The sequence below is a fragment of the Pelobates fuscus genome, chromosome 2 (genome assembly GCF_036172605.1).
Source record: "Pelobates fuscus isolate aPelFus1 chromosome 2, aPelFus1.pri, whole genome shotgun sequence".
NCBI classification, from domain to species: domain Eukaryota; kingdom Metazoa; phylum Chordata; class Amphibia; order Anura; family Pelobatidae; genus Pelobates; species Pelobates fuscus.
This window is the reverse complement of record NC_086318.1, coordinates 426,881,303-426,905,251: the sequence shown is the minus strand read 5'-3', so window position 1 is coordinate 426,905,251 and position 23,949 is coordinate 426,881,303. Positions and strand designations below refer to the sequence as shown.

General features: G+C 43.5%; 1 protein-coding gene across 1 annotated transcript; it reads left to right on the top strand.

Annotated features, from left to right (window-relative positions):
* Positions 1–11,806: 11,806 nt before the first annotated feature.
* SRP9 (signal recognition particle 9) lies at positions 11,807–22,872 on the top strand. Its single transcript, XM_063441525.1, has 3 exons — positions 11,807–12,024; positions 20,942–21,010; positions 22,009–22,872. Exons 1-3 carry the CDS (start codon positions 11,953–11,955, stop codon positions 22,126–22,128), a joined length of 261 nt encoding a protein of 86 aa, XP_063297595.1. The 5' UTR covers positions 11,807–11,952; the 3' UTR covers positions 22,129–22,872.
* Positions 22,873–23,949: the final 1,077 nt, after the last annotated feature.

The window sequence follows — 23,949 nt, the reverse complement described above, 5'->3', positions numbered from 1 at the left end:
CTAGTAGCTGAAGCCGATAAACTCACTCTGGGTCAAGAACTTTATGTACGAGTCCCACATGCAGTACAGACGTTGTTGGATTACAAAGGAAATCATTGGTTTAGTAACAGCCGTATGACCAAGTATCAAGCAATGTTGTGTGAAAACCCAAGAGTGCATTTAGAGACTGTAAATACCTTAAATCCAGCTACCCTTTTGCCACAACCTACTGAAAGTCAACATGATTGTTTGGAAGTAATGGATGAAGTATTTTCAAGTAGACCAGATCTTCGTGATTTTCCCATCCAGAACCCCGATGTTCAATATTACACCGACGGCAGTAGTTATGTGAAAGAAGGGATCCGCTATGCGGGATATGCAGTAACAACGATAGACAAGGTGATAGAAGCTCGGCCACTGGCAAAAGGAACATCAGCACAAAAGGCAGAATTGATAGCACTGACACAAGCGTTACAATTGGCTGAAGGTTTAAGAGTGAACATCTACACGGACTCCAAGTATGCGTTTTTAACCACTCATGCCCACGGAGCTTTGTATAAAGAAAGAGGACTATTGAATTCAGAAGGCAAAGAAATCAAGTACGCAGCTGAAATCCTACAACTATTGGAAGCAGTGTGGGAGCCGAAAGAAGTCGGTGTTATACATTGTCGAGCGCATCTGAGAGGAGATGGTGATGTAACCAAAGGAAATCGGATGGCAGACAATACAGCTAAGCGTGCCGCTGAATCGGGAAGACAGGAGTATGTGGGGCATATAGCTGCTCTTATACCAACTCCACTGTCTCAATGGACTCCAGTTTATACAGCTCAAGAAGAGGAGTGGTTAAAGACTGAACCTGGAAAGTACTTGGATAACAAATGGTATCAGTTAGAAGATGGAAGAATAGTCATTCCAGCATCACTAGCGGTAGAAATTGTCCAAAACTATCACAACGGGACACATTCTGGGAGAGATAGTACAGAAGAATCTCTCAGAAAACATTTCTACATACCAAGATTGTCCAACTTGACTCAGGCCATTGTACGAAGATGTGTAACGTGTGCTAAGAATAATGCAAGGCAAGGACCAGTAAAGCCACCAGGAGTCCAGTTTATGGGAGGACTCCCCATGTCCGATTTACAAATTGACTATACAGTGATGCCTAAATCTGGTGGACATCGCTACCTGCTGGTAGTTGTGTGCACCTATTCAGGCTGGGTAGAAGCATGTCCTACTCGTACGGAGAAAGCAGGAGAAGTTGTGAGATTCCTGTTACGAGAAATAATACCCCGATATGGACTACCCTGCTCTATAGGATCGGACAATGGTCCAGCTTTTGTGCACCAATGCCTACAACAACTGACTCATATGCTTGGTATAAAGTGGAGGCTTCATACGGCATATAGACCCCAGAGTTCTGGTAAGGTAGAGAGAATGAATAGAACTATTAAGAATCAGTTGGCTAAAATGTGTCAGGAAACCCAACTTAAGTGGAACGTTCTCTTGCCCATAGCTTTATTGCGAATCCGCAGTACACCTACCAGAAAGATGGGCCTCTCTCCTTTTGAAATCATGTATGGGCGACCACCTCCCGTACTTGGTAACTTAAGGGGGGATTTGAGTCAGTTGGGAGAAGGAATTACCCAGCAGCAGGTTGTAGAGTTGGGTAAGACTATGGAGGAGGTACAGAAATGGGTACAAGATAGATTACATGTGAATATTTATCCCCCAGTTCATAGTTACCACCCAGGAGACCAAGTATGGATTAAAGAGTGGAATAATGTACCGTTAGGGCCCAAGTGGAGAGGTCCTTATGTTGTTCTTTTGTCTACCCCTACAGCGATAAAAGTAGCCGAAGTGACTCCGTGGATACATCACTCCAGGGTTAAACCAGCAGCAGTCGATTCTTGGCAAGTTACAGCAGATCCAGAGAATCCCTGCAAGATCCGGTTAAAGCGCACGACTCAGTCGGAGTGACGAGGAACCTTGTGGATTACAAATTTTATTGTTTCAGAGATTTGGTAAGTGAGTGAGAAGGCCATAATAAAGCCTGTCCGCTCACCGACGTATAGTATATAAGCCAGGAAAAGTCCCGAAGGGACCCCTGTGTGACGAGCAGAACTCCATTCCCTGCAGCCCTTACATCCTGGAAGCTGAGGTGCCTTCGCACGGACGAAGACTGAGGATGACGACGAAAGATGTGCTTATAATAATGTTTTTATATGTGTATTTTTATATTCAGGAAGGTAGAGGTACCGACACTCGTAGCTGTGAGGTATGCATTAAGACTACAAGAACAGGTAACCATATTTCCCAAACCCTAATTTGGCATTCGCAATACGAGTGTAAAGGAGATGTATCAAGATGTAGATACTTAAATATAGAATATAGTGTGTGCCATTTAGGAGTAGGAGAACCTAAGTGCTTCAGTCCAGAGTATCAACCCCGTACAATTTGGTTGACTCTCAGGAATGGAGATCCTCAGGGGACCCTAATTAATAAGACGGTATTAGAATCCGTACATTCTTCGGGTGTTCTGCTATTTGATGCGTGTAAGGCGATATCAAGTGGTAGAAAGCCGTGGAATGTATGTGGGGATCTTAGATGGGAGAGGACATATGGGTCTAACGATAAATATATTTGTCCCAGTAGTAAAAATAAGTACGTGAGTCCTAGATGCCCAAATAAAGATTATAACTTTTGCCCATATTGGTCTTGTGTGGGGTGGGCGACTTGGGGACAGACAGTAGACAAGGACATGATTGTGACTAAGTTGCCTACCAGTCCATATTGTAAGTCTATGGAATGCAATCCAGTCCATATACTTATAAATAACCCCGACAAGTTCTTAGATAAATATGGTAATTTATTTGGGTTTCAAATATATGGGACGGGTTTAGATCCTGGGACAGTATTGTTTATAGGGATAGAGACTGATACGGTATCCTCCCAAACTCATCAAGTATACCATTCCTTTTATGAAGAGATGAGCATAGATAATAAGATCCCCCATAATGCTAAAAACCTGTTTATTGATTTAGCCGAAAGTATTGCCGGTAGTCTTAATGTTACCAACTGCTATGTGTGTGGAGGTACTAACATAGGAGACCAATGGCCTTGGGAAGCAAAGGAGGTAATGTCCGGTTCTGAGGCAGTTGACCAACTAATATCTACACAAGCCGATTATCATATGAGTGTTAGAGGTAAATCTGAGTGGAGATTAAAGACCTCCATCATAGGTTATGTTTGCATAGCGAGGAAAGGAATGATGTATAATACTTCTGTAGGAGAATTAACTTGTCTAGGGCAAAAAGCTTATGATGATGATACAAAGAATACAACTTGGTGGTCGGCTTCAAATGTCTCAGAACCATCTAACCCGTTTGCTAGATACGCCAATTTAAAGGATGTGTGGTTTGATCTATCCATCACATCTACCTGGAGAGCCCCAGCAAATTTGTACTGGATCTGTGGTAAGAAAGCCTATTCGGAGTTGCCACAGGACTGGGAAGGGGCATGTGTGTTGGGTATGCTCAAACCATCCTTCTTCTTGTTACCTATTGAAACAGGTGAGACTTTAGGTGTTAAAGTGTATGATGTGAATCATAGGAAGAAAAGGGGACCCATAGAGATCGGCACCTGGGAAGATAATGAATGGCCTCCCCAGCGTATTATAGATTATTATGGGCCAGCCACGTGGGCAGAGGATGGTACCTTTGGTTATAGAACCCCTATTTATATGCTCAACCGTATTATAAGATTACAGGCGGTGGTTGAGATCATTACTAACGAGACATCACAAGCGCTCAATCTTCTAGCGAAGCATAATACCAGGATGAGGACAGCGGTATACCAAAATAGATTAGCCTTGGATTACCTTTTGGCAGTAGAGGGAGGTGTATGTGGGAAGTTTAACCTGAGCAATTGCTGTCTTCAAATAGATGACGAAGGGCAAGCAATAGCTGAGCTTACTAGCCATATGGTTAAACTAGCGCATGTGCCTACTCAGGTATGGAAAGGGTACAATCCAAGTAGTTGGTTTGGTAGCTGGTATGAGTGGTTTGGAGGGCTTAAGGCAGTGGTAGGTGGAGTCCTACTGATTTTAATGTTGTGTCTACTCCTGCCGTGTCTTATACCCTTAGTAGTTAGGTCTGTGCAAAGCCTGATAGAAAATATAGCAGAAAGGAAGGCTGCTGCACAGATAATGGCTATATATAAATATAAGGCTCTAGATCAGGGAGAACCAATGCAGGAAGATGAGTGTTGAAGATTCACATCATAGATAAGTCTGGTCTGGTTCAAGGTAACTTGCGGTGTATGCAAACCAAGGTTAAGTGATGCCTCAAGTAATTGTGAAATATCAAGAGGCATCAAAGGGGGGAATGTGGTGGAATCTCGGTAAAAATAAATTTAGTAGGCCGAGATTACCACGTGGCATGTGTACGTGCATATGCTGACGTATCGATCAGTTGGTTGCACGAGGCAAGATACGATCAGTAGTGTACGGAGCATGTGCAAGAATACAGGATGTAGTATTCCCCTCCTCCATTGTGCTGGACAGGCCATGCGGTCAAGCAGGAAGTTAATTCTTATTTGTATTGATTGGTCAAGAGAATGTGCGGGTGGAGCTTAATATGGGAGGAGTTATGTGCCTATATAAGGAGCCTGCACTATTGTCCGGGGCTCAGAACTTGCTGTATTTTGGTGACATTAGTCCCTCTGAGTCCCGATCGGTGATCCAATAAAGAATCTCTTCCTTCCTGAAGAAACCTGTGTCCATCTCTCTGTGCTTGGCTTCCGTCAGTTTCTCCGGTATCAGCGGCTGTCAGTGAGACAGCCACTAGAAGAAAAAAGGGGAAGGCTTAACTAATTGATAAACATAGCAGTTTCTCTGAAACTGCTATGTTTATAAAAAAAATTAGTTAACCCTAGCTGGACCTGGCACCCATACCACTTCATTAAGCTGAAGTGGTCTGGGTGCCTAGAGTGGTCCTTTAAGAATGAGTGAAATGTTTCAGTATGCTTTTGTGATTGTGTGATTTTGTCAAGGCGTTTTTCTTAAACCCTTAAATAAATGACAGTATCTTGCACACATAGTTTTATTTGATTTTGCAACAGTAAGCAACTTATTTTTTATTTAATTCTTTATTTCACATTTTTAAATAGAACAAAAAGCAACTTATATTATCCACGCACTCAATGGTTTGTTCACTAAACAGTGCACTGAAAAATGAACTATAGTCAGATTGAAATAGCCAAGCGGTGACTATAGCTATTCAAGGCCTACATTTTCTAATTTGATTTCAATTCATTACAATTCACTGCTTACACTTTAATGGTCATTGGAGTAAAGCGAGAAAATAGTTATTTAAATATGCATAGGGATTTGGGGTAGCGCACTAATAGCTTATTTTTCTTTGGTTTCTATTGTATGTATTGGAGCTGATGTGTACTATAGTCATTGCTTACGACCTGGAGTAGTGGGAGTTTGAGCGCAGGGCTTAATATTGTATGTTTGTATTTACAAGATGTAGTTGACTCAGAAATAAACAAGCTCAGTGAAAAGATCGCTGGAGTTAAAGGGCTAGAAACGTCCTGAAGCCTTCTTTCCAATAGGCCTGAATTCTGCAGAATCATTTTAATTAGGACAGAAAAAACTAAATACAGAAAAAGAATGTGAATGCGTGCAGCACTCTGTGTAAACATGAGTCCATTCATGCCCTCTGCATGCGCGCAGGGCAGGTTGAAATGCAGTGAACACATCATCAGCAGTGACATGTCCCCCATGCAAACTACACCTCTGCGGAACCCCATCTCCCAGGATCCCAATTGTTTGGTCCTGTCCTGCCATTTTGGGCTGGTTCCCTGGTGTCCTGCAACTGGATACACCAGGGAACTGCACCCAGCAAGTGCAGCGCATGCACATCATTAGCATATCTTCCAACAATGGGAGTTATGGAATCGGGACAGGGCCTTGAATGGGTATCAATGTGTCTGTTAAAACCCAAAATGTGTGGGGACATCAGGAAAAGGGACTGGCTCACCCATTTATATGCTGTATGGACAGCGCCCTTAATCTTCTGGACCATGCAAGGAGAGCTACTGAAGTGATCCCTGCAAGGTCCTAGTGCCTACTGCACGCCAGGTACGCAACTGCCTCCGTATGACTGTCCCGGTTTCCATTGTTAGACAGGGATGTTGAAAGATATACAATGGTTCCTTCTTAAAGTCTCTGGCCTGGAGTAAAAGGGGTTACACGGAGCTGGAGAAACCAGAATGTTTCTTTCGAAGGGCCTGCAAGCATTCCATGACATGGATCCTACCACTAACAACCGATGCTTTCAAACAAATCCTATCTTCCATGTAAAATGTAAATGTATTTATATTTTCAATCATCGGTATTAAACCCCCAGCAATGAATTATCCCAAAACCTGGAACTGTTTACACATAAAGTGCTAAAGTCTTGGCAGAGGAATGTCCGTAGGGAGCAAAATATACCAAGCTCTTCACCTTCCTGCAGTTACAACATACTTTACAAGTCAGAATCGCTGTTTCCATTGAGGAGACGGCACGGAAAATGAAGAAATGTATCCACAAATCATTTGTGTTTGTCTAGTTTTTTGGTCATTTGTGTAAGTTTGCAAAGATCTTAACTATTTGTCTTCCAGGTACATAAGCTGCTGAAATCAGGGGTGGCCAAAAGGAAGACCCCTGCCGTCTAAAACGACATTCCCCGCAGTGTTTGCCAGAGGTCGAAAAGGTCTAATATTTACTTATTTGACTTAAATATTGATGGAGACAGAATGGCACTGCACGGGTTAAATAGGTCCCAAAATGGTAGGTACTGTCCTAATAGCTGCTTTGGACTCCGATAACTGGCAACCTTCCCAGAATTTCTACTTTTCACTGTGATGTGACTTAGGAATGTTCAGTTTGTAGGAACTAATCTGGAACAACAGCTTCCTTTGTGAGTCAGCTCTGGGGCTCCTGTGCTGGTTAAGAGCCTTCCCTTAGGTAGCTATTTCCAAACTTGCTGTTTATTTGGTCTTTGTTAATGTGCAATCCTCTAACAAAGGCACAGTGACGGAGCGGTGGAAAAGTGGCATTTGGCATCTCGTTGATGTGGCACACGGGGTTCGAGGATAAAAAGGCTGAAGGATGGGAAAAAAAAACACAGCTCTGAGATTTGTTGTTTAGAAGGGGACCTATTTTTGGGACCGTAATGACAGCTTTTGTACAACAGATATGAAACAGACCTTTAACCCCTTGGTATTCAAAAGATTCAGATTTATATAAAACAAAAAACGAACGAAAGAAAAAGTATAATATAATAATAAAATAATATAATTAAATGATCGGTTAACTAACACTTGATTCAACATTTTATTGTCACTCACAAAAACTCGATGTGTGTGCAGCTCTGCATAACTCTTAACTGTCCTGGATCCGGCAACACAGTCCTGATATGGAACCATATCATCCTAGGTGGTTTACTAGTGTCCCACATTTGGGAAGCTGGACTACCATTCCCAGGAATGCTGCGTGTGTGAGACGGTGCTGTGTATAAGGGGTGTTGTGTGTGTTTGTGAGAGGGTGCTGTGTATAAGGGGTGTTGTGTGTGTTTGTGAGAGGGTGCTGTGTATAAGGGGTGTTGTGTGTGTGTGTAGGTGTGTGAGAGGGTGCTGTGTGTGTGTGTGTATGTGTGTAAGGGTGCTGTGTATAAGGGGTGCAGTGTGTGTGTGTGTGTGTGTGTGTTGCAGAGTGTGAGGGGTGCAGGGAGCAAATTAGTGTTGTTGTTGTTGTTTTTAAAAAAATCATTTAAAAAATAATAATAATAATAAATAATGATTATTAAAATCTTTATGTCTTCCCCCAGCCCTTGTGGTCCGGTGGTGAGTTATGTTCAGCCTGCAGCAACTTTGGCTGCAGGCTGTCTCCTGTCCTCCCGCGCACAGAATGCTGTGTGGAGTGTTGCCATGGCAACGCGCGGCAACGCGCGGCAACACTCTATACGGTCTACTCGCGCGAGGAGCGCTCTTCCTCCCAGGTCCCTCCCCCTGCCTCAAGGTCCTCCCTCTCTCTCCTCTAACGAAGGGCCTTTGCGCTGGTGAGGGAGATCTTTGATCTCCCCACCGGCCCGAGAGGGCCCATGGCAAGAAAACAGGGCCGGCTCTCCATGGGCCCGCAGGGGAGATCAAAGGATCTTCCCTGTCAGCCTGGGCACATGGGCATCGTGGTGGGGCCCCTATACTTGTAGGGCCCCCGGGCAACTACCCAGCGAGCCCATGGGGAAAGATGGCCCTGCCTGCATGCCTTTACAGAGCTGCATACACTCACTATACTACAATACAAAGTACTTTGCAAGTAGGGAGAATGCGCATACATATAGTTATACACACTCAGTTGTCAAATATGACTGTTTCAGATGTTTTAGGCCTGTGATGGCCAATCAATAAATTAATTATTCTTATTTAGAAGACTTTTTTAGGGAGCAGTAAACGGCTTATAATGTTGTGCCTACAGGCACCTGACAAGTAAAAATACTAATTATCAGCGTTAATTGCAGAGAATGTCTCTAGAGATGGGTGTTGGCTTACCCCCCGAGATAACATGGAAGCATTATGGTGTCATTATAAAGGATTTCTTGGGGAAGTGTCAGTAGGCCATAGAGCTGAGAGCAAGTTGGGACGGGAGATATTAAAGGGACACTATAGTCACCCAGACCACTTCAGCTCAATGAAATGGTCTGGGTGCCAGGTCCCTCAGGTTTTAACCCTTCAGATGTAAACATAGCAGTTTCAGAGAAACTGCTATGTTTACATTTGGGGTTAATCCAGCCTCTAGTGGCTGTCTTCCATATTATGCCTCCATCATGCAGAGCATCCATAGGAAAGCATTGAGAAATGCTTTCCTATGGACACTCTGAATGCGCGCGTGGCACTTGCCGCGCATGCGCATTCGGCTCCAATGACGTCGGACGGGGAGGAGAGGTCACCAGCCCCGAGGGAGCCCAGCGCTGGAATAAGGTAAGTGGCTGAAGCGGTTTTAACCCCTTCAGCGCCACAGGAGGGGGACCCTGAGGGTGGGGGCACCCTCAGGGCACTATAGTGTCAGGAAAACCGCTTTGTTTTCCTGACGCTATAGTGATCCTTTAATGTAAACCCCACGGACCTCTGAGCATGGTGACAATGAAACACTGGAGAGGAGGTAAGTGAGACTAAAACAATTCAATATACTATTTATCGCTACTATTAATGATATATTCAGAGTTTACAAGCACTATGATCCAGACCTTAATAGTTACTCACCACTGCGATCACAGAGAGGCCATGTCACACTCACAATGGGGAATTCTCACTAGCCAATAGCTAGTGGTGAGTAGACATTTTGAGCTAATATATATTTAGTTTAACTACTCTGACCTAGGTGTATATTATTACATGGATCCCGCACTGCTAAGTAAGGCCAAGTTTAATGACCCCACTAAGAAAAATCAAAAGACGGGAGGGCTAGTGGCACAATTAGACCTTTTTGTTTTGGTAAAAGCTATAACAGGTGACACATTGCTGGTTCCAGTTAATGGTGGAATAAAGTAGATCACTGGAACATATCCTTTGGTCTAGCAGATGTTTTGCATTGCCTGCGTTGTGTATGTGATCATGCTGTGGACACAACTCCTTTGGCCAACTGTACGTACTATTGTAGCAGCAATGACTACGATATTCATCAGCCCTGGTTTCTGTTTATTGAATAAGCCATAAAATGTATTTTTTGCTACCCTTCAGTATCTACCCGCTGCAGGATTCATGATTAAATAGTTTATTTTCTGCATGCACCATTTGAATTCTGTATAATATGTGCAGCGATCCCAGATTCATGCAGCCAGCAGACACAGGACAGGAGAGGGGCAGAAAGCAGAAGGAGTGAGGTGCAGGGACACGAAGCGCCCGGTGAAGATGACTAAATATAAGCTATCCTAAGCACCTTGAAGCTGTATAGGCATGTCTAAGAGCAGAGGAGATCTCTGGAACTTACTGAGATGCGTTCACCGGCTCTAAACACCATATATTGGGAAGAGGAAGCCTGCATGTAGCCGTCAAACCACAAGGGCAAAAGCCCCAAGATGGCAACATCATGTCTATATCATCAGCCTCTAGTATAGCAGACATTGATGTGTCCATGCTCTCAGCACGGGCACCTCCAGCAGTGACTGAAGTAACCATACAAAAGATGTTAGACAACCTACAGGTTTAACTGTAAGACAGCATCTCCACTCTAACTACAGAGATCCAACTCAATGGCGAACAAGCATGAAGCTCTAAAAACAGAATGACCGCAGCGGAATTAAAATTTAACGATTTTGAAGTTTGTTCCAGGAGGAACAATTTAAGCCTTAGGGGCATCAAAGTAATTTGTGAACAATGCGGTACTGTATGATTTTGTACAATATTGCTTCCAAGTCCTGCTGCCCTCTGTGGATCTGAAGAGATTTACTCCTGGACCTAGTTCACAGACTGCTGCGTCCTAAACACCAGCCTGCCTCTACACCTAGCGACTTCATAGGGTGCATGACACACAAAAAAAACTAAAACGTGCAAGTGGCTTAAGAAATAGGAAATAAAACCATGTAGCCTGCCTGGTGTATCCAAAGAAGTGGCTACTGTGGAAATTTCTAAATAGACAGCAAGTCAAACAGCTAACTGGATACACATTATAAAGTATCTTTACAAAAATAGCTACTGGTATAAAAATGTTACCAACAGCTGATTGTATATACCAGAACTTGCAGTCTCAATTCAAGCAGCTAAAGTGGGTATAATGCTGGGAGCAGATAGCTATATAAATGGATAAATGAAGGACATTCTTACCAAGTATAGTGACCCAGGGGGAGGGAAATAAAGAGCAACAATATTTTACCCTTCCTACCTAGAGACTTCAGGGTCCAATACTTGGAAGTTGGAGATTAAGTTTTTTTTTTTTTTTTAAAAACATGCTCTTGAGAGCTATCATTTTGAATGAGTGACTGAACTAACACTGCTGGGAATTGAACCTGCAGCCGTGAGGCTTGGACAGGAAGTCCTGCTGCTGTAGGAGTTAAAGGATCACTATAGTGTCAGGAAAACATAGCGGTTTTCCTGACACTATAGTGCCCTGAGGGTCACCACACCCTCAGGGTCCCACTCCCGTGGCACTAAAGGGGTTAAAACCCCTTCAGCCACTTACCTTAATCCAGCACCGGGCTCCCTCTGCGCTGGTGACCTCTCCTCCCCCGCCGACGTCAGCTCCCGCGCGTGCATTCAAACAGTCCATAGGAAAGCATTTCTCAATGCTTTCCTATGGACGTTCTGCACGATGGATGTAAATTTTCGCATACAGCGTGGCAGATGCACCTCTAGCGGCTGTCAGGAAGAAAATGAGACAGCCACTAGAGGCTGGATTAACCCCAAATGTAAACATAGCGGTTTCTCTGTTTGCATCTGCAGGGTTAAAACCTGGGGGACCTGGCACCCAGACCACTTCATTGAGCTGAAGTGGTCTGGGTGCCTATAGTGTCCCTTTAATTGTGATCATGTTATTGTCTGTAACCAATAGACTTGGATTCCCAGCATTAATGCGGTGTAATACCCTGTGTGGCCGATGGGGGCGGTGTAATACCCCTGGGTGACCGATGGGGGCGGTGTAATACCCCTGGGTGACCGATAGGGGCGGTGTAATACCCCTGGGTGACCGAAGGGGGCGGTGTTCTGCACACCCAGCATGGGCTTCCATAGACATGTCTATGTGAGCTTTCCATAGAGTGGCGGCGTCATTTCCGGTGACCCGGAAGTAGTGCGCGTTGCGCTCTGTGTTGGCTTGTGATTGGTCGGAGGTCACAGCGGCAGCCAATCAGGCGCGGTTTCGGGGGAGCGCTGAGTGCTGATGTGTGATCCCGGCTAGCCGTGTCCCAGTCTCTCACAGCGCGCGGCCGCAGCATGCCTTATCACCGCACCTGGGAGGAGTTCGCCCGGGCCGCAGAGAAACTCTACCAGGCCGACCCCATGAAGGTGAGGGCACCGAGACCGGGCACAGGAGGCCGGAACTACAACTCCCATCATACCCTGCGAGCTGGGAACTGGGGGGAGAGAAAGAGAAAACACACCGTTGGGAGGGGGGGGGAGAGAAAACACACCGTTGGGAGGGGGGGGGAGAGAAAACACACCGTTGGGAGGGGGGGGGAGAGAAAACACACCGTTGGGAGGGGGGGGAGAGAAAACACACCGTTGGGAGGGGGGGGGAGAGAAAACACACCGTTGGGAGGGGGGGGGAGAGAAAACACACCGTTGGGAGGGGGGGGGGAGAGAAAACACACCGTTGGGAGGGGGGGGGGAGAGAAAACACACCGTTGGGAGGAGGGGGGGGGAGAGAAAACACACCGTTGGGAGGAGGGGGGGGGAGAGAAAACACACAGTGGGGAGGAGGGGGGGGGAGAGAAAACACACAGTGGGGGGGGGGAGAGAGAACACACAGTGGGGGGGGGGAGAGAGAACACACAGTGGGGGGGGGAGAGAGAACACACAGTGGGGGGGGGGGGGGAGAACACACTGTAGGCTGTAGTAATGTAGCAGCTGGAGGGTCTGTGACTTCCTCCCACCTGTCAGTATTGCGTACAGTTACTAGAGCTGCTTCCTTGTTCCCAGTGGAGTGTTACTCCATGAAATGGTGTTGGACGTCCTTGCGCTTTGCGTCCTCAAATTTTCTAAAGTAAAGCATTGATTCAATGCCTTTCTATGGAGAATCTTTAAAGGAGTACTATAAGCATCCAAACAATGTTTAGCTTAAAGGGACACTCCAGGCACCCAGACCACTTCTGCCCATTGGAATGGTCTGGGTGCCAACTCCCACTACCCATAACCCTGCAAGTGTAATTATTGCAGTTTTCATAAACTGCAATATTTACCTTGAAGGGTTAAGTCCTCCTGTGTGCTTGAAGTGTGCTATAATGACGCTGGTCGTCCTCACGCAATGTGAGGACCTCCAGCGTCGCTGAAATCCCCATAGGAAAGCATTGAAAGCATTATTCACTGCTTTCTTATTGGGAGGTCTAATGGTCTCCGCCGCCGGCCGCGCATGCTCAATAGGTCTCCCCCGACGGATGATGTCATCGGGGGAGGAGCGTGGGCGGACCCTGACCCAGCGCAGAGTGACATCTGGATACCGGTATGTCACTGGAGGGTTTTTTTTGTTTTTAACCCCTTCAGCAACTTGGGATGGAGGGTAGGAGAAGGGACCTGCAGTGCCAGGAAAACTGTTTGTTTTCTTGGCACTGGAGAGTCCCTTTAATGAAGCAGGTTTCGTGTATAGATCAGGCATAGGCAACCTTCGGCACTGCAGATGTTTTGGACTACACCTCCCATGATACTTTGACAGCATTATGTGTGTAAGACAAACACAATAGGTGGAGCAAATGGTATACTTCCCTCTTATACCAGTCAGTTCAGCAGTGCTGCAAAAACAGAGGGGTGTACAATAGTGCAGACAACTCACAATATTGAATAGAAATATAACAAATGAAAAACACACTCACAAGAGTAGAGCCATATATCAAACCTGGCTCTGGTGTGGATGACCTTAGGACCTATTTTGGTTGATCCAAATCCCTTTGTGTGTGGTCTGGATGCTTGGATGCCTAATTCAAATGCTTGGACTGGATTCTTGTGATAGTTACCTCCCAGCAGTGAATAGCAGGAAATCCAAATAGATGAAAAATGAAAATTTATTAAGTATACAGATAAAAATAAATGTAGATAGCTATTAATCTATTCTCCTAAATAGAAGGGAATTAGGAAAGAGATCTGATATATTTGTGGACTAAGTATTACACTGAAGGAGAGTAAAATAGCTCCCTTCTTTTGAGAGACTTTGCCTTGCTGCAGCATTGAGTTTGGTGGAACGCAGATGCGTTCCAGACATACAGAGTGCCAGTGGCCGGAAGAGGTGAATACCGTCATCCAAATGGAACGCAGAATGGGTTCCACTTACGGCAGATTCCCATGTGACAGGAAGCACAGAACATCGGCAGACGATTGGAACGCAGGCTGCGTTCCACGAACTAAAAGACCTTGAAATTAGAAGACAGGGAATCTATAAAGGTGGACTTGGGAACTTTGATAAAGCCAACTGAAAAAGCCATGTTGGGCGAAACGCGTTTTGGCGATATTTTATAGCATACAATTTTATCTACATTTATTTTTATCTGTATACTTAATAAATTTTCATTTTTCATCTATTTGGATTTCCTGCTATTCACTGCTGGGAGGTGACTATCACAAGAATCCAGTCCAAGCATTTGAATTAGGCATCCAAGCATCCAGACCACACACAAAGGGATTTGGATCAACCAAAATAGGTCCTACGGTCATCCACACCAGAGCCAGGTTTGATATATGGCTCTACTCTTGTGAGTGTATTTTTCATATGTTATATTTCTATTCAATATTGTGAGTTGTCTGCACTATTGTATACCCCTCTGTTTTTGCAGCACTGCTGAACTGACTGGTATAAGAGGGAAGTATACGATTTGCTCCACCTATTGTGTTTGTACTATATGTATTTGGTGTTGGTATAGGGGATACCACACAGGTGTTTAGAGCTTATTGTCACTATTGTATATACACCACTTGTATTGCATTATGGGTGATGTAGTCCACAACATCTGGAGTGCCGAAGGTTGCCTATCCCTGGTATAGATCATGCTTCTGCAGTCTTGCTGCTCAATTCACATACTTGTAAACATTAAATCACTTTTGTTTCTGATTATGGAGCCCTTGCCATACCTCCCCTGGCTGTGACTCTCACAGCCTGCATGGGGTAAAAATGCTTTAAATTTTAACCAGATGTTAACTTACTTTAGAAGTTTTTATCTCCAGCTCTGTAAAATGATGTTTAATAAGAGCTCGCACGCAAAAGTAATCCTGGCATCCTACATCCGAGCTCCTATAGCTGGGTACAAGCACCCTCCAGAATCGCAGCACCGAATTAAACTGCTTAGCAAGTGGGGGTTTAGAAGCAAATGTCAAAATAAAAAACGGGTTGACTAGCAAAGGTGCGAACTTTTTAAATGTGATACGTTTTTTGCTATATGTGTTAAATGCAAATGGATTATATGCAGTTGTACTATATACATATGTTCCTTTATACACACCTGTTGTAAAACAAGTTCGAATTATTGCAAACCCACAAAAATAAAGAATTAAAAAAAAAAAAAAAATGATGTTTAATTACCCTGTAGGATCTAGAAAGCTATTAACAAAGCAGTGGATAAGAAATACTAGATTAAACAGACTGTGCAATAAAGGAACCTGGAATATCTAGGCTTCTTTTAAGGAAGGCTGTGTAAGTCACATGCAGGCAGGTGTGTCATGGGCTTTATAAACCAAGAGATTTAACTCCTCAATGGCAGATAACTGAGTATTGAGACTGCAACCGCATGATCTATATTCCAAAACTGGAGGAAAGTTTGAAAACAGGTGCTATATCGATGATCTACTCCTGTCTGTTTTACTTCTAGACTCCTAAAGGGTTATTCACGAAGGTGAGAATTGCCAGGTATTTACAGTGAATTTCAAGTTTAAGCCTTACCTCCAAGTCCATTCTGTATCCAGTTTGGCTATTTTTTGTCCTTCATTTTAAAATTTCCAGCAAGTTTTACTTTAGCTAATAATCCTGTTGGACTGTGATCGCCTTGAAAGGATATTTAAGTGTGGATAACTGTTTTGTGCCTGGAAATATTGTGTAAAATTAAATCTGATATTCAGTCTTACAATAAAAAAAGTTTTAAGACAACCATTTAGTTACTGTCCTATTTGATTTCCCTCCCACCTTCTACATGTTTGCACATGACATCCAGTAAGAATCTGCATCTGATAACCGCCTTAAGCAAACATCACAACAGATTACTTTTGATTTCATGATCCCAGGTGCATGCTGGGTAGTGTGTATGTGTCCCATCCACTATAGTATAGCTGATAAGTGACATGTACCTGATGTGGGTCTTTTTCTTTTATACTTTTTCTTTTGCTTGTCTTTGTTCCCAGGATTGGTTGAGAGCTGTAGAAGCCACTGCAGGCTGATTAGTCTATGGAGTTTGTTTGTGAACATGCCGTATCCTGGATTTAGCAGAATTACTTGGTGTGTTTGTTACATTATATCAGGAACCAGAATAGAATCCAAAGAATCACACAGTGTGTGCATATAGTAACAATTTCTCTAACAGATTTTGTCTGTTTTAACATCTTAGGTTTTTTTTTTTGTTTTGTTTTTTTTACCTGCAGCCATCCACTATTCCAGCTATATTTTGTTTGGGGGAATTCTAGGAGTTGTAGTCCGCCATCTAGTAGCCTCACCAACTGTATGTCAGGTCATCTGTCAGTCTCCAGAGGTAGAATAATTTTTGATTCCCCTCACATGGTGACCTGCTGGTAGGAGAATATCAAAATGGGAAGCGCAGTGTTTTATAAATTACCCGCTTCCTGTGTGCTGCAGCTAATGGTATTCAAAAAGACAATCTAAACTAGGCAACAAAATGCCAGTTAATCTCTCACTGTACATTATTTTTAGACCGATTTAAAATTATCTTGTTACCATGGAAACAGAACATGTCTGAATGGATTTTGTTTTTTACAGTAGGATGAAATATTCCAGACACAAATGGGTTACGATTTTGAGATGGCTTATTTTAGCATTCCAGTTGCAAGATGTCTAAATTGGGTGACCAATGGGTAGCACCCAGCTGTTATCAAGCTACTTCTCCCATGATGCTTTGTCATTCTACATTTTTGTCCGCCGCTGTTCTAAAAAGGTCTCCTGTACAGTGCTGGAGTCTGTAATACCATTTACATTAATCATATGGCATGCTTTCAAGAAAAGTGTTACGCCTGTACAAAGCCCTATATCTGGGTGCAATCTTTAACACCTTCGTGTCCATTGGTGTTGAGAGTACTGTCATGGTATACGGAACCTCTGGTCTTGAGTTCGTTAGTTGTGCTGGGTCTAATAGTAATGTATAGTGGTACAGTCATCATGCATTTTCTTTAAATCACACAGGCCTTCCATGTAACCTTTAAACGTGTTAAAGGGAAACAATCACCAGGTTTATTTAAATGGTTTACTTATCTGCCATATTTAACAAAAATCCATAATTCTTTTTTTATTTTTCAACTTGGTTCCTCCATATTATCTCCCTGTCTGTCATTGCTATAAGTCAGGGCTCAACAAATCCCAGGTCGCCATTGTGATTAGAATTTTCACCCTGGTGCCTGGGATGTATCAGCCCTTTGGCTAAACCTGCTGGTTGGGCAAACCATAGAGCCTCCCTCCCTGGGGTGCATGGAGGTGACCGGCCGCCCACCCACCTGCGAGGAAGCCGTGATCTTCCTGCAGTTCCTTTCTGTTCCCTCACCCTGTATAGTAATACTGGGAGTCGAAATATGACGTAATCCCAGCCCCATCATCACTGCAGAAAGAAGCTGCAGGTAGATTACTGCTCCCTCACGTGCAGGATGAGAGGGCAGCCTCACCGAACCCCAGGGAAAGATCCACTCGGCTCTCCCATAGGAAGGGAGGCTAGATAGAAATTAAAAGTAAATTTGTGTCTGTTTAGTTACCTGCCCCCCCTACGATCGCATGAGGTGTTTTTTACTCCCCTTTTCCCCCCACGCTTTGCCAGTTTCACCGCAGCTTGTCCTTTATAGCTGAGATCATCAATCTTTATGATCTCCGCTAAGCCAATGCTTTCCCATAGGAAATCATTGGGAGGATATTGCGTATGTTCTCCATCGGTAACAACCCTGTATTCGGGACCGTATAGCATTAAAAACGCCATCTGCCCCATAAATATAGTAAAATCTTAACGTTATTCTGATCTGTCTGCTTGGCTGACATCAGAAGTGTTGATCTGAGCCAATCGCACTGCTTTCCATAGGATTGGCTGAGACTGTCAATGAGGCACATCAAGGGCAGAGCCAGCGCAAGTCAAACACAGCCCTGGCTAGTCAGCATCTCCTTATAGAAAATTAACTTAATCAATGCATCTCTATGAGGAAAGTTTAGGGTCTGCATCCAGAAGGTGGAGACACTGAATGTCAGTCACACTGTGCAGCAATACCCCAAGAAGCACCTCTAGCAGCCATCTGAGGAGTGGCCAATGAAGTTATTCCTTGGCTGTAATGCTTTGAGTGTTCCTTTTTAAGTTCCTGCAGTCTATCTACCTCCTCCTCCCCCCTCAACCACTGATGATCAATGTTTTCCTTGGAGAAATGGTCTATAGCATAGGTGGCCAATTACACCACCAGCGTAGAACAATAACACTTGTGATGCTTGGCCAGCATCTTAAGGTTGGTGGAGGGTCATGGTAGTGCTTTTCTAAACCAGCTGGGGGCACTCGATGTTCACACGTTATTTTAAAGCTGTTGGTGCATTAAACCTGCTGCTCCAATTCTTGGCTCAGAGAGTGGCTTAGACCTGGAGCTGTTTGTCGAATGTCTTGGTTCTAGGTTGTCTCCATTAATCTCGTTCCCTGGAGCTTGAGCCAGGCTGTGTACTGTGCGTGCGCAGACTCTGTAGACCAGAATGAGACATTACTTGTTGGATCTTCTCTTCCTGGTTTGGGATATATGTGGGGGCGATTTATGTTTTCTTTTTTTCTCATTACTAATGTTAGTCCTGCCGTGATCTCTGTATTGTAATTAGACTATGCATTCAATAGTCCACTTTCTCATGTGTCCGCTTGTCACTGCTGTGCATTATTTCTCTTGTCAAAAAACAAACAAAAAACACACAATAAAAACTGATGGGGGAGGGGGTGGGGGGGGGGGAGAGAGATATGTGGGGTTGGGCAGTGGGAGTATACCTTGTTTGTCTGTATGTTACAAAATAAAAAAAAAAACCTCATCATGTAGTAGACTGTAGTAGACATTTGCACAAAGTGAGCATTCTGAGGATGATTACAATGCAGCGGCACTCCCTCCCTGGCCAGACTGGCTGCATGGACCTTTGTTATTGACACTCATGCACAAAAGCATGGTCTTTTGAACATGCTCTCCAGTGTTATCAGAGGGGGAACTACTTGTAATCTATTCTGCCTTCCTGTTTTTTAGGAAGAGGAGGAGAGGAAGGAAATCGAGAACTGTTGCTTGGTTTCTATGCTGTGCTTTTAGTGCTATACTAATAGAAACTATTTGTGTCACCATCTAAGTGTGGAATCCCTGTATAATGGTCATTTAGTGCAGGTTAGGACCGTATCTACTTCAATAAAAAAGGAATGGCCATCCAGTTGCTCTGTGGCTGGTCTTCAGTTCCTGTTCTTAGCTGCTTAACTCTGAGTTTTAGTTCAAATGGGAGATCTGCATTTAAGCGGCACTATCGTGCCGAACTTGCCTTTCCCCAATCGCTTCCTCTTCTCTCCCTCTGTCTGGATCTAATTTCTTCCTGTCTGCTCTAGTTTTCTTTAAAACATAGGACAAAGTAGGGACTACTTGTCTTTATGGAGGTTTCTTATGTCTGACCAACGGAGGAGCAAATTGTGCTCAGTTTCCTGTGGTCAGAAATTTTCCCACAATTCTTACCATTCCCCCGTGCTCTCGCAATGCATCCTTTCCGTATTCCCGAATGCCAGCAAGCCTACCGCATTTCACCCTAACAGAATGAGAGCAGTTCATCCATTTGTGTTAGGACGAAATTCAGGACATTAGTTCGGATCGAAATTTCATTCGAATGAATGAACTTCCGATCTGATGGCTGCTGCATCTTGCCCTAAATGAAAATGCAGAGGGTGACCTATTGTCCCCCAGCCCCCACCCATGGGTGAATGGTGTGGGCTAAATCTGAAAATACCCCCCCACCCCGGTGACTAGGGGTCCCAAAGCCCCTAGTCACCCCACACCCTCAAAAAAAGTACCTATCCCCCTCACCCTAAAAATAGTGAGGGGGAGACCATAAATCTAAATCCCTATAAATAAATAAAATACTTACCATTTGATGTCTTCTTTTTTTCAGCCCCCAAAAAAGGCCACCTAAAATGCAAAATGTAGACACTTACCTGTCAGTCTCTAAATTTACCTGTCACTCTGAGCCTAATTGCAGGACGTGGGAATGCTTTTGTAAGCGTTTCCCTGCCCTGCGGAGCTGTCTGCGCCGTGCCCTCGCTTGGTGAAGATGGATTATCCCCCTCCCCATTTTTATTTAGGGCCGCCACCTGGAGGGAGGACAACAGCTCGTCGTCACCTCCCCCCACACCCCCATGAGCGGCAGATGGGGGCCCTGTTTAGTTGAATAGCCCCCTCTTGTGGGGCTCAGGGGGGGACACTATTCTTCCTCCTCTCTCTCCCCCCCCCCCCCTCCCTACTCGTGGCATAGCGAGTAGGGGCATTTGGGAGATTTTATTCTCCCTTATGCTATTATGGGGGTCATATTAACCCCCATGGAGTGAGGGGGCTTGGGAAGTGGCTGGGAGCACAGAGGTCTTCGTTCATTTGCTTGAAATTCCTATTCATTTATTCGTCTTTCTGACGAATGAATAGATGAAATTCCCATTGAATGCCCAACTGGGCATGCGCGGAATTGTCACAGCAATTTCTAGTGTGGGCAGATGGTGTCCCACAGAGACTTCATCTACCCACACGAAGATGGCGGCGCCCAGGACCTAGGTCTGAGCACAAAATAAAGATGAAAAAAATAGGTAATATGCAGGGCATTTGGGGGTGAGTAGGGGGACAATTAGATGTAGTGGAGTCGGGAGGGGGTAAAAAAAAAAAAGCTACCCTTCTCCTAAAGTTTACTAGTGGAGTGCACTTGGGGTGTGTGTGTGTGTGTTCCATGTGAGCATTGCTCTAATATCTATGTTGGTATGTTGCCCAGTAATTAACACATTGTATTCACAAAACACTTGATTGGTAACAGTCTCTGTTTCCATCCTTTTCTGTCTAGGTTCGTGTGGTGCTAAAGTACAGACACTGTGATGGCAGCCTGTGCATTAAAGTAACAGATGATGTTGTGGTAAGTAGTGATACTTTCTGACCATGGTGGCTTTTAAAACTCCTAACTAGTAAAGTCCTTCATAATTTACATATTCCTAGCCCTCTGTGTGAGAATTTGTAAAGCCTCTGGCACAAATTCTGTAGAATTTGCATTTATTTTTATTTTTCCATTTTCTTTTCTTTTTCTTTTTCCTGTATGTATTATGTGTGTACCAATATTTCAACTGCTTTTCCAGTCATATTAGTGTGCTTTCCTCAAACTTCATCACGTGTGCATTGTTTACCATGCATGTCATCTGCTGTAACTTGTGAGAGCATCATTTTCTTGTTGAATTATTTTGAGGGAGTGTAGAATATTTTCTAACTGGAAAATCTCTTACCCAGGTCTGCCTGTGTGGAGCCTAAGCTGGATTTACAAGCAGACATGTCAGAAGGCAAAATATGCCTAGTTCCATTTCTTAGGAGTAAATTTGACTGACAAATCCATAAACCTCTTTCCTCTAAAACATGACACCGACAGCTGGAAATACTTCATATCTAGACCCATTATAATGCAGAGGGAGGTTAGGATGCTACTTGGGGATCAAAAGACCTATAGAAGGGTGTAGTATGACTGTTCTAGATTTGGGTCATGGCTTTTGTATTTTATAAAGAGACTGGCAGAGAAGCAGGGTTGATATGCCTTCTTTTGGCAAACGTGTTGAAAACGAATTGGTGGAGGGAGGTTAGACCGGAGGGGACATGTTAATTTTTAACAAACTGCTGGACTTCTACTTTACTATCTGAGCCAGGGAATTGCCATTTATTTATTTGTCTCTAGCTGATGGCAAAAGCTTACATTAGTATAATTTGGTATGTCCCCCTCATCTGGATTCAAGTGGGAAGAAGAGACCAATACTCTGCTTCTTGGATGCAACACTGTTAAATTTCAATTTAGTATACGGAAAGATTAAAGAATCTGGTGAAAGACTTATGGTATGTGGAACATGAATAGGCATCTTGTTTTTCTCTTTTCAGTGTTTATTGTACAGGACCGACCAGGCGCAGGATGTAAAGAGGATTGAGAAATTCCACAGTCAGCTGATGAGAGTAATGGTTGCCAGGGAATCCCGCAGCACTGCCATGGAAACAGACTGAGCGTCTGATAGCGCAGAGAAACGTGTTTCGGATTCATCACCATGAGCCGATGAGGGAACAACTGAGAAAACAACATGATTATAGGATGCTCAGATTAACTGAGAGAACGCTGAAAACAAACAGGAGGGCAGTTTGTGTCTATTTGGACATCTGGGGAAGTTTTATATATTCTTTCAGTTGAAAGACTCTATTTATTTTTGGAATTGGATCAAGAAATATAAACCCAACTCTGGACAGCATTCTTCCAAAATAAGCAGTGTTTGGCAGGATGTAAACTTGTAACTTTTTTTTTTGACATGGCAAAAATGTATACCGGTACTCTAAAAATTAAATTAGCAAAATGAGTCTGCCGTGTGGAATGGTTTCACAAGATCCTTCTAAAACAAAAAGCTCGATAAATGCTTGAATTATTTTTTAAATTTTTTTTTTCCCCTATTTTTTTTCCATTTGTACCTCCAGTTATGTGTGCCCAACCTTGCAATCTTTGTCTTAAATCAATATAATTTTTGATTGCGCAGAATCCCATTTTTATTTCAATTGTGCTATTTACATATTTGTTTTAAAGTGCAAAAAATAGTGTGCCCAATGTTAATAGAGCTAATACGGTTATATTGTGTAAATCTGGGGATTCCTGGACATTCCCTGTGTGAGGACACAATACTAATTCTGGCTAGCAAATCAAAATGTCTGCCTCTTCTTGAAAACAGGGTTATTAGTGCATAAAAAGTTACTGTTTTGTTGAAGAATTGTTTTTTTTTTCCCCCCTTTATTGAATCTTCTATATGTACCTGTTGGGGAAAACAAAACTAATTTTAGAAATGAGTTAAAGAGGAACTGTCATGTTTGAGTATTTTTCAATCCAGCAAATAAAGATAGCTGTTATTTGAGTTAATTATTTATTTTTGTGCCTGATTATCTCCAATATTATCTCTAATATTGCACAAGTTTTGATTGGAATACCAAACCATTTGATGGGGGTGATTCAATTATGGCAGAGGAGGGGGGTACAATGTCATTATATTAAATATTTGACTAGAACAATACAGACCAGGTTACTTGGGCCTTCATCACATGTTATCTGTAAGCAGCAGGGAGGGGATGATTTCCTAACACACATTACATATTGCAGCCCAGACTACAGCATATTTCCTCTTCACAAATATTCATTCTACAAAGTGCAAATAAACGTATTAAAGATTACCAATATTAAAGGGACATTAGTCACCAGAACCACTACAGTTTAATGTAGTGGTTCTGGCATCTATAATCTGTCCCTGCAGCCTCCTTTGAAACGCCAGTGTTTACATTGCTGCCTAGAAACACCACTAGAGGTACTTCCTGTGTTAGATCCTACAATCTTTGCAGGACCTGCATTCGGCATCTCAGAGCGTGGAGACGTTTCACACTTTCATAGAGGAGCATTTATCCAACGTATCTCTGAGGAGGTGCAACATTTGTGCTTTCCCGTGGTCTTGCTCTGCCAGCCATTGTAAGACCAGAGCGGTGATGGTGAAAAGGTTTTTATAAATATCTTTTTACTCCATATATTATTCAAAAATGGTTGGCTTTTCACCAGCTGGTATTATGCATATTACAACTGCTTTCATTATAAGGTAGCAGGCAAATCTAATTTTAAAATATCTGTCCATTGTGTTCAAACACAAGCACGGTTATTTACTAAAGTGAATTTCAAATTTTAAGACAAAAGTAGCAGAACTGACAGCATACCTGATTTAGGGAATTTCTTTTTTTTTTTCAACCACAGTTGATGAGCAGAGATAAAGGGGGTATCAAAAGAGCAAGACCCTACAGGCTAAGCCA

What these genes read in the sequence shown, in the direction of transcription:
- SRP9 (XM_063441525.1), top strand. Translation starts at nt 11,953, where the DNA reads ATGCCTTATCACCGCACCTGGGAGGAGTTCGCCCGGGCCGCAGAGAAA. An exon ending in ACCAGGCCGACCCCATGAAG is followed by an intron (nt 12,025 to 20,941) that starts GTGAGGGCACCG and finishes TTTTCTGTCTAG; the next exon opens with GTTCGTGTGGTGCTAAAGTA. An exon ending in AAGTAACAGATGATGTTGTG is followed by an intron (nt 21,011 to 22,008) that starts GTAAGTAGTGAT and finishes TTCTCTTTTCAG; the next exon opens with TGTTTATTGTACAGGACCGA.